At 41.1% G+C, this 13,041-nt stretch overlaps 1 protein-coding gene across 1 annotated transcript; it reads left to right on the top strand.

Moving 5' to 3' along the window:
* The first annotated feature begins 761 nt into the window (after window positions 1-761).
* On the top strand, window positions 762-4,631 carry LOC113598914 (HLA class II histocompatibility antigen, DR alpha chain-like). The gene is made up of 5 exons (XM_027058048.2): window positions 762-922; window positions 2,081-2,326; window positions 2,789-3,070; window positions 3,371-3,536; window positions 4,225-4,631. The coding sequence occupies exons 1-4, from the start codon at window positions 841-843 to the stop codon at window positions 3,523-3,525; spliced, it is 765 nt and encodes a 254-aa protein (XP_026913849.2). The 5' UTR covers window positions 762-840; the 3' UTR covers window positions 3,526-3,536; window positions 4,225-4,631.
* The last annotated feature ends 8,410 nt before the right edge of the window (window positions 4,632-13,041 follow it).

Raw genomic sequence — 13,041 nt, 5'->3', positions numbered from 1 at the left:
GTAAAATAGATAGGCTCTGCCCAATTTGCTCTACCATATTCATCAACCTGATTCCTCAAATGAGGTGTGTCCCCCCAGTCTACTCCAATCTCTGGTCATATTTCAAATAGTAGAGATTAGAGTCCACGGTTTCCAGTAACCACCACCTATGACATCTCTAACATCCATGTATAGTCAGGGGAATGTTGAAACTAACTTTCACCTCTGATGTTCTCTAAATATGGTACAGTGCCATGGATGCCCAGCTCTTGGACTGAGTTGTCCCTCTGGGACAGCAGGACATGGAGGTGAATCTTAAAGCAATAAGAGGCTTCTTAAGTGAAACTCTGTCACACAACACTGCCAAAATCAGGCATTCTCCATGGCATGACAATTTACCATCTCTTAAGATGGTTTATTAGCCCTGAATTAACATCCCCAGCTGTCACAGCACAGAGGAATCATCTGTCATTAGCTCTCACTTTGGTGTGTTTCCATTGACTCTCCTCTCACTATTAAGCTTCAAGCACATCTCTTTCTAGCATTTGGGCTGAAATGGAAGAGTCTGTGAGTAACTTCACAACATTCTTAAAAACCTGATGTTTTGTGTTGTTATTTGGTTGTGTGTTTATTTGATTAAGAACTTTATTTCTTTATCTAATGAATGAAGTGCTTCCTTTCCTGAACCATTTACAAGAGCCCTTCCCTTAGTAACAGATGTGCCATCTCAAAAGGTCTTTGTGATTGGCTGTACCTTAAGTGATTTGAATTTTAATGTCAGACCTTCTCTTTTCTTCTAGTCTTGTCACTTCTACCCCAGTCTAAGGCTCTACTGCCCCCATCAAAGCACCAAAGAAGAAAATGACCATAAATGGAGTCCTGGTGCTAGGATTTCTTATCGTGGCTTTCCTGATGTGTCCTCAGGAATCCAGGGCTATCAAAGGTAGGTGCTGAGAGAATCAAATCTAGGGATATGAGCTCTGAAAACACTGGAGAGATGAACTGTAGACACTTGCAGGACAATCTTTGAAGTGAGCAAAATGATGACAGGTATTATGTTGCTATAAATCTGAAAGTATAGCAAATTGTAGTCTGGAGGAGTGCTGCCATTACCATTAATTGAAGTCAATCACATTTAGTTTAGAGAAGCAAAAACTGAGTTCTATATTGACTAATACCATTGACTTTGAAGTGTGCCAAATGTGAGGGAGGAGTAGGTTCTGAGAAGCATTAATAAGCTGCTGTCTGGGCTTCAGTGTCTCTTACTGGAAAAATGAGTGCCATTACAAATTTCAACCTCACATAATTTTGTGGGGATCCAATGAGAAAACAATATGAGATGTTCTCAGCTCCTGTACTTAGCTGAATACATGCTGGTTAAATTTTGCCATGTGAATCTTATCAGCATATTTTGAGCACAGATGTTATATTGATGATCACTAGAAAGGAACATCGCCCCAGAGCAACAATCTATCCAGGGAGAGGGAAGGCCAGGTACCTGATATGAATTGCAGTATATATGTGTATAGATATCAGAACATTTGTTTTCTAGGTAAAGTGAATACAATCTTGTATGTCAATTTTATATCCATTGACCGAAGAGAATTCAATATTTCATTTGATTCCACAGTTCAGGACATAGCCTTTTAAAGAGTGTCTCCCTATTCTTAAAACTGCAATAGTCTGAGAGATTCACACAATTAAGGCTGAAGAGGATTAAATGCCTGGGAAAATACAGTGAGTGATCAATTCCTTTTTAGCAGCTGCTGGTGAATTTCCAAAGAGTGAATCACTTCACAGCTTGTCACATGGAGCTTAACAACAGCTTCACAAGACTGAGGGATATTCATCCCTCTTTCCCTTCAATCCACCGTCTCTAACTCTGCCCCTTTATTTTTGCCTTAGAACTCTGTTCAGCCTGGATGTCCTCCACCTGACCCTCATCTTCAGACTCATCCCTGCCCTCCATCACTCCTTCACTCTATATGGTTCCACTCCGTATGGTTCCACTGCCCCTGCCAACATGTTTTTCTCACATACTGGATTCTTCTTACTCTCTTCCACCTGGTACCCACTCTGACACCCTTTCCTGCCTTTTCAGAGGAGCATGTGATCATCCAGGCTGAGTTCTATCTGAAGCCTGACTCATCAGGAGAGTTTATGTTTGACTTTGATGGTGATGAGATTTTCCACGTGGATATGGAAAAGAAGGAGACAGTGTGGCGGCTTGAAGAATTTGGACGTTTTGCCAGCTTTGAGGCCCAGGGTGCCTTGGCCAATATAGCTGTGGACAAAGCTAACCTGGACATCTTGATAAAGCGCTCCAACCACACCCCAAACACCAATGGTAACTTCTACACCGCTAGACATTGGAATCCTAACGTTGAAACAGATGCTTTGGCTTGTGTTACATTTTTGTGACTGACTTTCCCTCCCAGGGGCCTAGAGTCGCCATCAGCAAGCCCCTACCTCTCATGCCAAAGGCCCAAGAACAATGTATGAGTTTATTCATTTCCTGAGGTGTTCACATCTTATCCTCACCACCCACAGTGACTCATACTGTGAGTCATTGTCCCAAATCTATGCCAGGAGAGACAGGAATAAAATTATACCCGTTACTTAAAGTATCCCAATATATCTTATACCATAACATTGGTTCCAATTCTTGGGGGAGAGTATCAGAGATAGGTATCTGAGACTGTGGCATAGATTCTCAGGACACATTTCCAATTGCTTTTTCAAAAGCTTCAGTGGGAGGGAGAGGGTATAGCCTAAGCAGGGAGGCCTAATTTCTGTCATGCGTCCCCAGAACCTCCCGAGGTGACGGTGCTCTCAAACAGCCCTGTGGAACTGGGAGAGCCCAACATCCTCATTTGTTTCATCGACAAGTTCTCCCCACCAGTGATCAATGTCACGTGGCTTCGAAATGGAAAGCCTGTCACCACAGGAGTGTCAGAGACCGTCTTCCTGCCCCGGGAAGACCACCTTTTCCGCAAGTTCCACTATCTCCCTTTCCTACCCTCGGCGGAGGATGTCTATGACTGCAAGGTGGAGCACTGGGGTTTGGATGAGCCTCTTCTCAAGCACTGGGGTATGGACCATCCGTCAATCTCCTTTCTTCTATGGTTTCTTCCCATGATGCTTTGTCTGGTGCTTTGAGACCCAGAGTACTGTAACTCATCCATAACCATTGCTACAAATCCTATTCCTTGTCTTATCCCATTTTTCAGCTCCCACTTGTTAATCTGCATTCCCTTCATATATCATTCTGTCTTCCTCTTATTTAGGTGACTAATAACTCTTCATTGACTAAATATCTACATTTGCATCTAAGTGCTTTTCCAGACCATGATCATTACTTCTGTACCATACTCTGTTTCATTTTCCCCAGAGTTTGATGCACCAACCCCCCTCCCAGAGACAACAGAGAATGTGGTATGTGCCCTGGGCCTGATCGTGGGTCTGGTGGGCATCATTGTTGGAACCATCTTCGCCATCAAGAGCATGCGCAAGGTCAATGCTGGTGAACGCCGAGGGCCTCTGTGAGGCATCCACAGGTGGGTTTAATGTGGGCAGAGGAAGACATACGTGGAGTTTTCCAAGGGTAGGAAACAGCATGGGAAAGAGGATTGTGATACCTTTAAAGTGATAGCAAAGTCATGGCTCTTGCTAGGATATCTTTGCTAGGATAGAGCCAGACATTGACATCATCTGGTATCCCAAAGCTTCAAGATCCCTTATTTCTTTCCGTACGTGTGTACCTAGACCAAAACTTGAGTCTTGGAGATTATCTCCACTACCTAAGACCATTGTTTCACATCAAAGTATTGAATCCAAGTGTTCAAGGAAATATTTGGGCACTTCCTGGTTTGTATTTCCTGAGGCAGACCTTCAGTTAAGAAGGGTTTCCAGAGTTTGGCTCACTTGGGCTTAGGGCAGATTCAGTGCATGAAATGAAATTCTCTTGAAGGCCAATACCTATATTTGCTTCTCTAATCTGAAAAGTGATGTTGAAACTTCCAAGAGAAGGTAAGGCAGTGCTCTGCTCATTCATCCTTACTCAGAGTGTAGGGGATGCAGTTCATGTTGGAACAGTGGTATTTAGGTTGTGTTTACTGGACAGATGTGAGAGGAATGTTATGAGGTTTTTCCAAAACAAAGGATTAAGGGAGAAGAAAAAGGATCTGACAAAAGAGCTTAAAATACTCATCTTAATCTTTAGTAACCATGTATGTCTTTCTACAGGCAATGGCTTTTCCCAAAGAGAAGATCAATGAAGAAATGTGTGCCTTGAAAGCTTTATAAGCCTGGCAACATCCCAATTGCTCACCTCACTGAAGACAACTATTTTTCAGCATTTTCAGCCCTTTAGCTATTCTAAGAAGAATGATGCCTTCCTGATCTGTCCAGGCTCTGCTGTGGAGTTATTCCCTGTTTGCTGCCCTTCTTGGGTCTATTTTTCTCCATTTTCTACCATCATTTGATCATCACCATGTGTTGCCTCTGGAATAGACCCCAGAGGATGCCTTCTCTGCCCGGAAACACTTTGAATGTTCAATTCAAACATCTCTTCACACTTATTGCTTAGGTTTCTCCCAACTGTGATTGTGTTTTTTTTTTAGACACAATAAACTTTTGATGTTCTGAGGGAAGGTTTGGTGTGTAAGCCAGTTCTTCACAGAGACTAGAGAATATGTACGATTCTTTCTTCCAAAATGCGTGAATGTTGAATGTCTGTGAGAAGTTCTGTAAGTAATCAGAAATATCTAGGTTCATTAGGACCATGCCTCACTTGTAGCATCCATAAGCAATTCAGTTGCTGTGATCCAGTCCCCCTATGGAAAACCCTAGAGTAGAGTTTGTTGGGAGATCTCTACTTAGCAATGATTTCAGGATCTGGTCTTGCTTCTTGAGTCTCCAACCCAATGATATATCTGGACCTTGGTAGAATGAATGCAACGTGTAGGGTTTAGCCTCAGATAATGAATAAGACTCATGATGGGCAGCAGGTGGGAGTGGAGTAGGGAAGAGAAGAGTAGGAGTCATATACCTTACAGAATTTCAGAATGTATCAGTGACACTCATTCCAGGTTTAAGGAAAAATAGGATTGGACATTGCGTGTCAGCATTACCCATCTAATTAACATGGTCTAGGATGCCTGTTTCATCACCTGGAGAATAGTCTGACTTATTCCTGGAAGACTCTTGTATTGCATATGTATCCCTGAGTAGAAACCCTCAGTAAAAAGTGGGAGGTTGGACAGGACATGACATTTAGATGGACTGAAAACATGTTTGAGACACAGAGGGTTATTGCTCATTTACCTATGAAACTCTTACTAAGCGGTTACCAGGGCCTAGCCGATACCTTCCAGATTAATTATCCTGACAGTTTGCGAGAGTGGCAAATAAGGGCAGTTGCAATGATGTCAATTTGGGGTTCAACTTGCTCTACCTTTGTTATCTGTGCATTCACTGGTACCCTGCTTAACTAACCTATCTGATTCCTTTCTTGACGATACTGATGGCAATTTTTCCCACACTGAGTTATTATTACAAGAATCAAAGGAAAACTGCAAAAAGAGTAAGATGCATAGAATGCATAGAAGTAACAATGCTTCAAGAATTATAAATTCCATTATTTTTTCTCAAAATTTCAATACCTGATGATAAAAATCCCGGAAAAGAACAAATCACGGCAAGATGACTTTGAAGGGTAGCAGAATACATCACCCCAAAATATACCACTTAGCCAAAAGGATCCTTTAGAGCTGAGAAGGTGGTCTTGGGTAATCAAATTGTGTTAGATTGCTTATTGGCTGAAGAAAGAGTCTGTGCCACAGCAGATACCTCCTGCTGCTCCTGGATCAACACCCCTAATATTACAGAAACCCAAACACAGGAAAATGACAAACAAGCTTCTTGGCTAAAACACATTGATACCAACTGGTTTGGTACCTGGGGGTCCTGACTAAGAGACATACTTCAGTCCCTTGGTATTCTCCTGATAGTCGTCATGAAGCTGTGTTCTCTCAAGGGGTTTAAACACATGTTTATAATCACCAGCAGTACATCAGATGGTCTCACTGCACTTGGAGAAGCAGAAATGGCATGAACGATGAGGTGCAAACACCTTCCACGAACCTGATCTGATAACCTAAGAGTTTCACAGGGAAACAAGAATAACTTCAGCCTGATGGTGACTGAGAGTCACTAATGCCAAATTTTTGGTCCATCTCTCATGCATGAAAGGATGACAAAATGGGAGATGATTGGAGTAATTTTACTAGGAGGCTATTGGACAGAGATGGCTCCAACATCTTGGTAACTTACGTAAGCAAACTGAATCCTAAGCCAGACTCTATTCCTATAAGTGCACTTGTATCCCAGCCAAATTCACCAATAGCCAACTGGGCTTTTCCAAGTCAGACTGAATAAGATATAGCGAACCAGGTAATTTCCATGTTTTGCTTCTGCATCTGCTCTATGAAAGCCTTTCTCTAGTTCCTGTCAGCCAAACAGGAAATGTGACAAAAATGATAATGTATCTTAAAATGTACAATGTTGCTATAATAATATTGTTTAAAAATGTTGCAGTAGCCATGAAAATTAATGGTTTAGACAAAAATTTGCCAAAATACATATTTAAAAACCCTCAGATATCTGGAAACACTTGGATCATGGATTATGGCTGACTTTTAATTCTTCACTGAAATTTTCCTTATGTTCACAGGTTTCTGCCACAAACGGATGTTAGGTCAAATGTGAATATTTTCTTTTTAAAAAATCGTACACCTCTACGATAAGTCAAAAGAACAGGAAAAACAAAAATTTAAAGAATGGCATGATCATACAGGCGCCTGGGTGGCTCACTGGGTTAAGCATCCGACTGTGGCTCTGATCTTGGTCTCACAGCTGGTGGGGTCCAGCCCCACGTCAGGCTCTGAGATATAGCTCAGAGCCTGGAGCCTTCCTCGGATTCTGTGTCTCCTCCTCTCCCTGCCCTCCCTGCTCATGCTCTGTCTCTCTCGCTCTCAAAAATAAGTAAACATTAAAAAGAAAAAAAGAATAGAATGATCGCAAATAATTTAAATGGAAATTATAATGTAGAGTAGTATAGTATATATGACATGTTTTCTATGGGCAGAGAAACAAATTGGTCCCCAAGTTCTCATAAAATACAATATGAAGCATATATAAACCACAATGAAAACCTTAATACGTTCTAAAAGAGAATCTCTTACATGTTCTTCAAACATGATTTTAAACCCTGCCAAGAGTGAATAACATCTACATAGAAGACAATATTTCCTGAAATTTGACTGGTTAGAGATTTAGCAAATAATTAAATGAACAGTCTTACATATAATTGTGTTTTACATTTCAATGTTTTTCTTTATTCACCAAAGCTGTAATGTAACTTTTTAAAACTGAAGGTGAAAACAATGACCTAATTATTCACCTCAAAGTTTAAAAAAAGACAATAAAGCCAACTCCATGAATTAGGGAGATTTGAATATTAAAGTTATAATGAAAACAAATCCATTGCAAAATAAAACACTTAAGATCATATAAAATTGTGTGCTTAAGAAGTGATATGACAGATACATGGAGATTTTAAAGAATTTAGGAGAATATCAGGTAAAATATCACACCAAACAATTTCAAGTAATATGAATGATTTTGTGGGGAAGTAAAAACTGCCTAAATTAATACAAGAAAATGACAGAAATGGAATAGAGATGCAAACACGCATTACATTTTTTCCATTTAAAATACCTCTAGGAAATGTATCAGACTCATATCAATTTCTTTTTCTTGTTTTTCAAAATAGAGATAATTCTTATACCGTATCAGCTATCAGGTCTTCCAGAGCTTAGAACAGGTTGACTTTATTTTAGGGAAGTACTCACACCAAATCACACTTCCCAGCGTACGTAACTAATACTCATCGGAGAAAGTTCCAGCTCACCAGGATCTCCCAGAAAGGAGTTTATTGCTTTTGTCTGGTTCCCCAGTGTTTGCAGCTGCTGCCAGGGTCCACCCCTATCTTACTCCACTCTGGTAGCCAGTGGGACTTCTGCTCATGGGTCCTACAGGACTGTAGCCAATGGAGAAAGCGTTCTTAGCCAGCTACCACGGTCAGGGCACAGCAAGAGGCAACTGATCAAGGAGTCCATCTTATCTGCCCAGGGGACACTCCTTGATCATCTGGCTCTTTGTGGCCAGGGGCCTTGCATTTCTGGACTGTAACTATTGGAGAGAACATTCTTGGCAGACTAACATCCCCCGGGCATTATGCAGAGAGCAGGCTGAAACCCACCCACAGTCTTTCTATGAAAGGGGCATTTGCTTGTCTTGGAACTTTGGTCTGGGAAATATGTTTGGCTGACATCTAGGAGCCTGTGGAGGTGCACTCCCCTAGGGGACAGAGGCCGGTGGGTGACATCGTTTCCCTCTCCCTCTGCCTCGCTCCAGGGACTCCTGCTCTTGTCCAGAAAGGAACTTGTACACTCAACTGGCATCACTTTTGGGACTGTCACCCAAGGGGACACAGCTAGTGGCCAGCAGCACTGACATTTGTTGTCCCCCAGCACTGTATCTATTTGTACACTTTGAAACCTGCTGCCCGACTATCTGGCTTCCAATCAGCCTGAATCTAGGTGACAACTGACACCCTCCCTCTGGGGCATCCACAGGGCTTGCCATACCCTCAAATACCAGGAACCACTAAAATACAATCGGCTGCTTGGACAGTCACCAAAGTTTGAGAGACCATCAAATGCTAATGCAGGTGTGAATGAGAAGGTGTATCTACAAGGGGCCACTTCTGCAACCCTGGGTGAAGTGCCTGTTTTATCTGATGCAGAGAAACCAACAAAGAGAGCCAGGCAAAATGAAGAAACAATATGTTCCCAAGGAAAGAACAAGATAAAACAGCAGAAAATTCCTTAATGAAATGGAGATTTTTACCTCATCAAAGTTTCAAACACTGGTAATAAAGGTGCTCACCAAACTAGATGAAGAATAAGCACACAAAGAACTTCAACAAAGAGTTAGAAAATATAAGAAGGTACCAAACAGAAGCATTTTGTACCCGGCATGTTGCTTTTGGGGTCCATCCAAGTTTTTGCATCCATCGGTGGTTTGGTTTTTTTACTGCTATTTCATGGGATGGATATACCACCATTTGTTTAATCAGGACCTATTGAGCAAAATGTAGCTGTTTGTACTTTTCAACTATTACAACAAAGTTACTGTAAATATTTATGTAGAAGTTTTTGGGCTTTGTATAAATGTAAATGTTCACTTTTTTGAAATTATGCCTATGACTACAGTCTCTGGATCATGTGGTAAGTACACATTTCAGTTTTTTCATTTTTGTTTGGTTTGGTTTTTTAGTTTTCCCCCAAGTTTTTATTTAAATTCCAGCTAGTTAACATACAGTGTGATATCAGTTTCAGGTGTACCATATAGTGATTCAACACTTCATTACAACACCCCGTGCTCATCACAAGTGCACTCCTTTAATCCCCATCACCAGTTTCGCCCATCGCCCTGCCCACCTCCCCTCTGCTAACCATCAGTTTGTTCCCTATAGTTATCAGTCTGTTTCTTGGTTTGCCTCTGTCTTTTGGTCCCTATGCCTGTATGTTTTCTTTCTTCAATTCCACATATGAGTAAAATCATATGGTATTTGTTTTTCTCTGACTGACAATATTTTTAGCTGCATCCACATCATTGCAAATGACAAGATTTCATTCTTTATTATGGTGTGGAATGTTTCACTGTATACATATGCTACATCTTCTTTATCCATTCTTCAGCCTATGGACATTCAGGCTATTTTCATAATTTGGCTATGCAGATAACGCTGCTTACATAAGGGTGCATATATTCCTTTGAATTAGTATTTTTGCATGCTTTGGATAAATACCTAGTCGTGAAATGGCTGGATTGTAGGGTAGTTCTAGTTTTAACTTTTTGAAGGACCTCGAAATGCTTTTCAGAGTGACTGCACAGTTTTCATTCCCACCAAAGTGCAAGAGGGTTCCCGTGTCTCCATTTCCTTCCCAATACCTGATGTTTCTTCGGTTGTTGATTTTAGCTATTCTGACGGTGTGCAGTGATATTTCATTTGTATTACCCCGATGATGAGAGATGTTGAGCATCTTTTCATGTGTCAGTTGGCATGTGTATGTCTTTCTTTGGAAAAATGTCTGTTCATGTCTTCTGCCCATTTTTAACTGGATTTTTTGGTTTCGGGTGTTGAGTTTTGAAAGTGTTTATATATTTTGGATACTCACCCTTTAGCATGTAGGTCATTTGCACATATCTTCTCTCGTTCTGTAGGCTGCTTTTAGTTTAGTTAAAAAGGCAACATTTCATGTATAAAACAGCCCATCTATTTACAGAGTGGCTATACACTTTTGAATTCCTCCCAGCAACTTTTGAAAGGTCTAGTTTCCCCACGTCTTTGCCAGCACTTTGTATTGTCACTATTTTCTTAGCTGGTTAAATAGGTGCAGTGATTCCTTACTGTGGTCTGAATTTGCATTTCCCTAAAATTTGTGATGCTGAACATTTTTTCACCTCTTTTCCTTGCCATCCAATATCCTCTACAAGAAGATTCTGTCCCTTGGTCCATATATCCATCTCTCTACCAATACCACAAAGGTTTACTTGGTTACTATAGCTATAGAATAAGACTTCTATAATCTATGACTGACCAAAATGTGGGAAAATATCCCTTTGTAAACAAACATTTATCTTTTTCTCCCTACCTGATTTCTCTATAATTTAGAAACTCTCAGTGAGTATTCATAATTTCATGGCAATGATACTTATTTGCAGAAGCTCAGTAAGAATCTATTTCCCTTGTAACAGGAAACATTGATCATACCACCAAGTCTTTGACTGGAATGTCATATTTGGGGAAGATATGTACAAACTCAGATATGACCAGACACCTTTGAGTTACTAAGGTTGAATTTTTGGAATCAATGTAACCCCTTGGAAAAATTACCCTGGTATCTTGTTTATAGGGTTCCCAGTAGCACAAACAAGTAAGGCTATTACCTAGCTGCTCTGAAACCTGGGATATTTGGAAGAACCTTCAGAAGAGAGGAAATCACCCAAATCTATAGGGATTGAAACTGAATCTGATGCTAAGTATTTATTCTGACTCTTACCCTCAAAAGGCTACTATAAGCTCAATCTGAAATTCCTTAGGAAAAGTTTTATAGCAAAGCAGATTAAAAAAAACTTATGGGGGTGCCTGGGTGGCTCAGTTGGTTAAGCCTCCATTTGGCTCAAGTCACAATCTCACAGTTAGTGGGTTTGAGTCCTGCATTGAGCTCTGTCCTGATGGCTCAGAGACTGGAGACCGCTTTGGATTCAGTGTCTACCTGTCTCTCTGCCCATCCCCTATTCAGGCTCTGTCTGTCTGTCTGTCTCTTCTCTCTCAAAAACAAATAAACATTTAAAAAATCAGAAAAAAACTTACATGGCCAGTCAGTATTCTTGCTATATTTAAGTAAGTAATTAGGTCAAGCTTATTATAACAGGACTTATTTTACATAAAAATTTAGTCTTAATTTGGCTATCTTTGATGGAAATGAGGGTGATTTTTAGAGAGAAAAAAACATGTTTCTGAACACACTGCCATGGGTGTTAGATTCTAGTTCAGATGAATTGTCTTTGAGTATTTGTTGTTTATGCAACTGGGTTTGGATCCTAAATTCTTCTGGTCTCCTGAATATCTGGCTAGTTTTCTAACTGTCTGCATGCACAGCATAGGCCTAACTTGGAGAGCTCACCTGCAGGACCACCTCCTAAAATGAGACAACTGTTTAAATGAACTGACCCAATTTACCTCGTTATAGATCGTGGAATAAGATGCTAACACTGTACATGGAAGTTCCAAAATAATGGCTCTATGCAGGATGGGGGCTGAGCCTGGTGCTAGGGAATATTTGCAATTGGGAACAAGGCAGTTTCATTCCAGAAATCCTGATCCATGCCCTTTGTTAACAGGCAGTAGCTAGAGTGTTCATTGCTCCTACCCCGCAACAATGAGGAATGGTGAAAACAGTGGGGTTTTGAAGCCAGAATCCATCTTGTCAGTTCAAATGGAAGAATGAACACTAGAGGTCACATCCCCCCAGGCACAGCTGGACTGGCCAAGGAACACATACACCTAGGCTCAGAGCCAAGGAATGTTTGCTTATCATTCAAAGGAACCTGTAAGACAAATAGCCAGCATATGCTAAAGATGTAATCCCTAGATGCAACCCTACTAGCTTAACATAAAGAATGTATTAAAGACTTTCTCACCAGATAGTTCCCTCAAAGGTTGGTCTCCACAACTAAGAGAGGTGTTTGGATTCCTTCAGGCCACACTACCAGCAGGAAAACCAGCAGCATGTGAACATCTAACAAATAACACCCTCAGAGCTGGGACACTGTCAGGAGGCTTGAGGCCTATTCAGTGACAGGAGGAACTCATTTTGCATTTGCCACACACCTCCCACATGCAAAGACTTTAGGACACGGGAAATTGGCTCCAAATGTCCCCCTCCCCTCGCCCTTGGTGGCTTGGTGTTCTAACCCACTGGGCCAAGGGGTCACATCCAGTGCTTCCTTTGTCCCCTTGTTCTATATTGGTCAGGACCAAAACATGGACACAACTAACTGCTTCTGAATAGCTGATATTTGGTACTACGGTGGAATTATTTCTATGAGTGGCACCCAAAACACCCGTGTATAATATAGACACACCCTCTGACAATATTAGGACAAAATATCTGCTAACATCCCCCAGGAAGGATATCTAAGCCAGGGTTTTCGCTCCTGGGGACCAAACAGCTACTGCGTTATTTCTAAATGAAGACTTGATCTATGAATTGCCTTTAAACATTTGTCTTGTCTCCCCTGATCTCACACTGCTGATGTCCCTCCCTGTTCCCTGTCAAAGGCCACCAGTGATGTTGAAATTCACAATTGCTCCCACTGCCAGGTCTGTGGAGTGCTGAGCATGTTGTCGCATATGCAGAAGATTAT

The sequence above is a fragment of the Acinonyx jubatus genome, chromosome B2 (assembly GCF_027475565.1).
Source record: "Acinonyx jubatus isolate Ajub_Pintada_27869175 chromosome B2, VMU_Ajub_asm_v1.0, whole genome shotgun sequence".
In the NCBI taxonomy this organism is placed as follows: Eukaryota; Metazoa; Chordata; class Mammalia; order Carnivora; family Felidae; genus Acinonyx; species Acinonyx jubatus.
The sequence above is the reverse complement of the archived record's forward strand: the minus strand, read 5'-3'. Positions and strand labels throughout refer to the sequence as shown.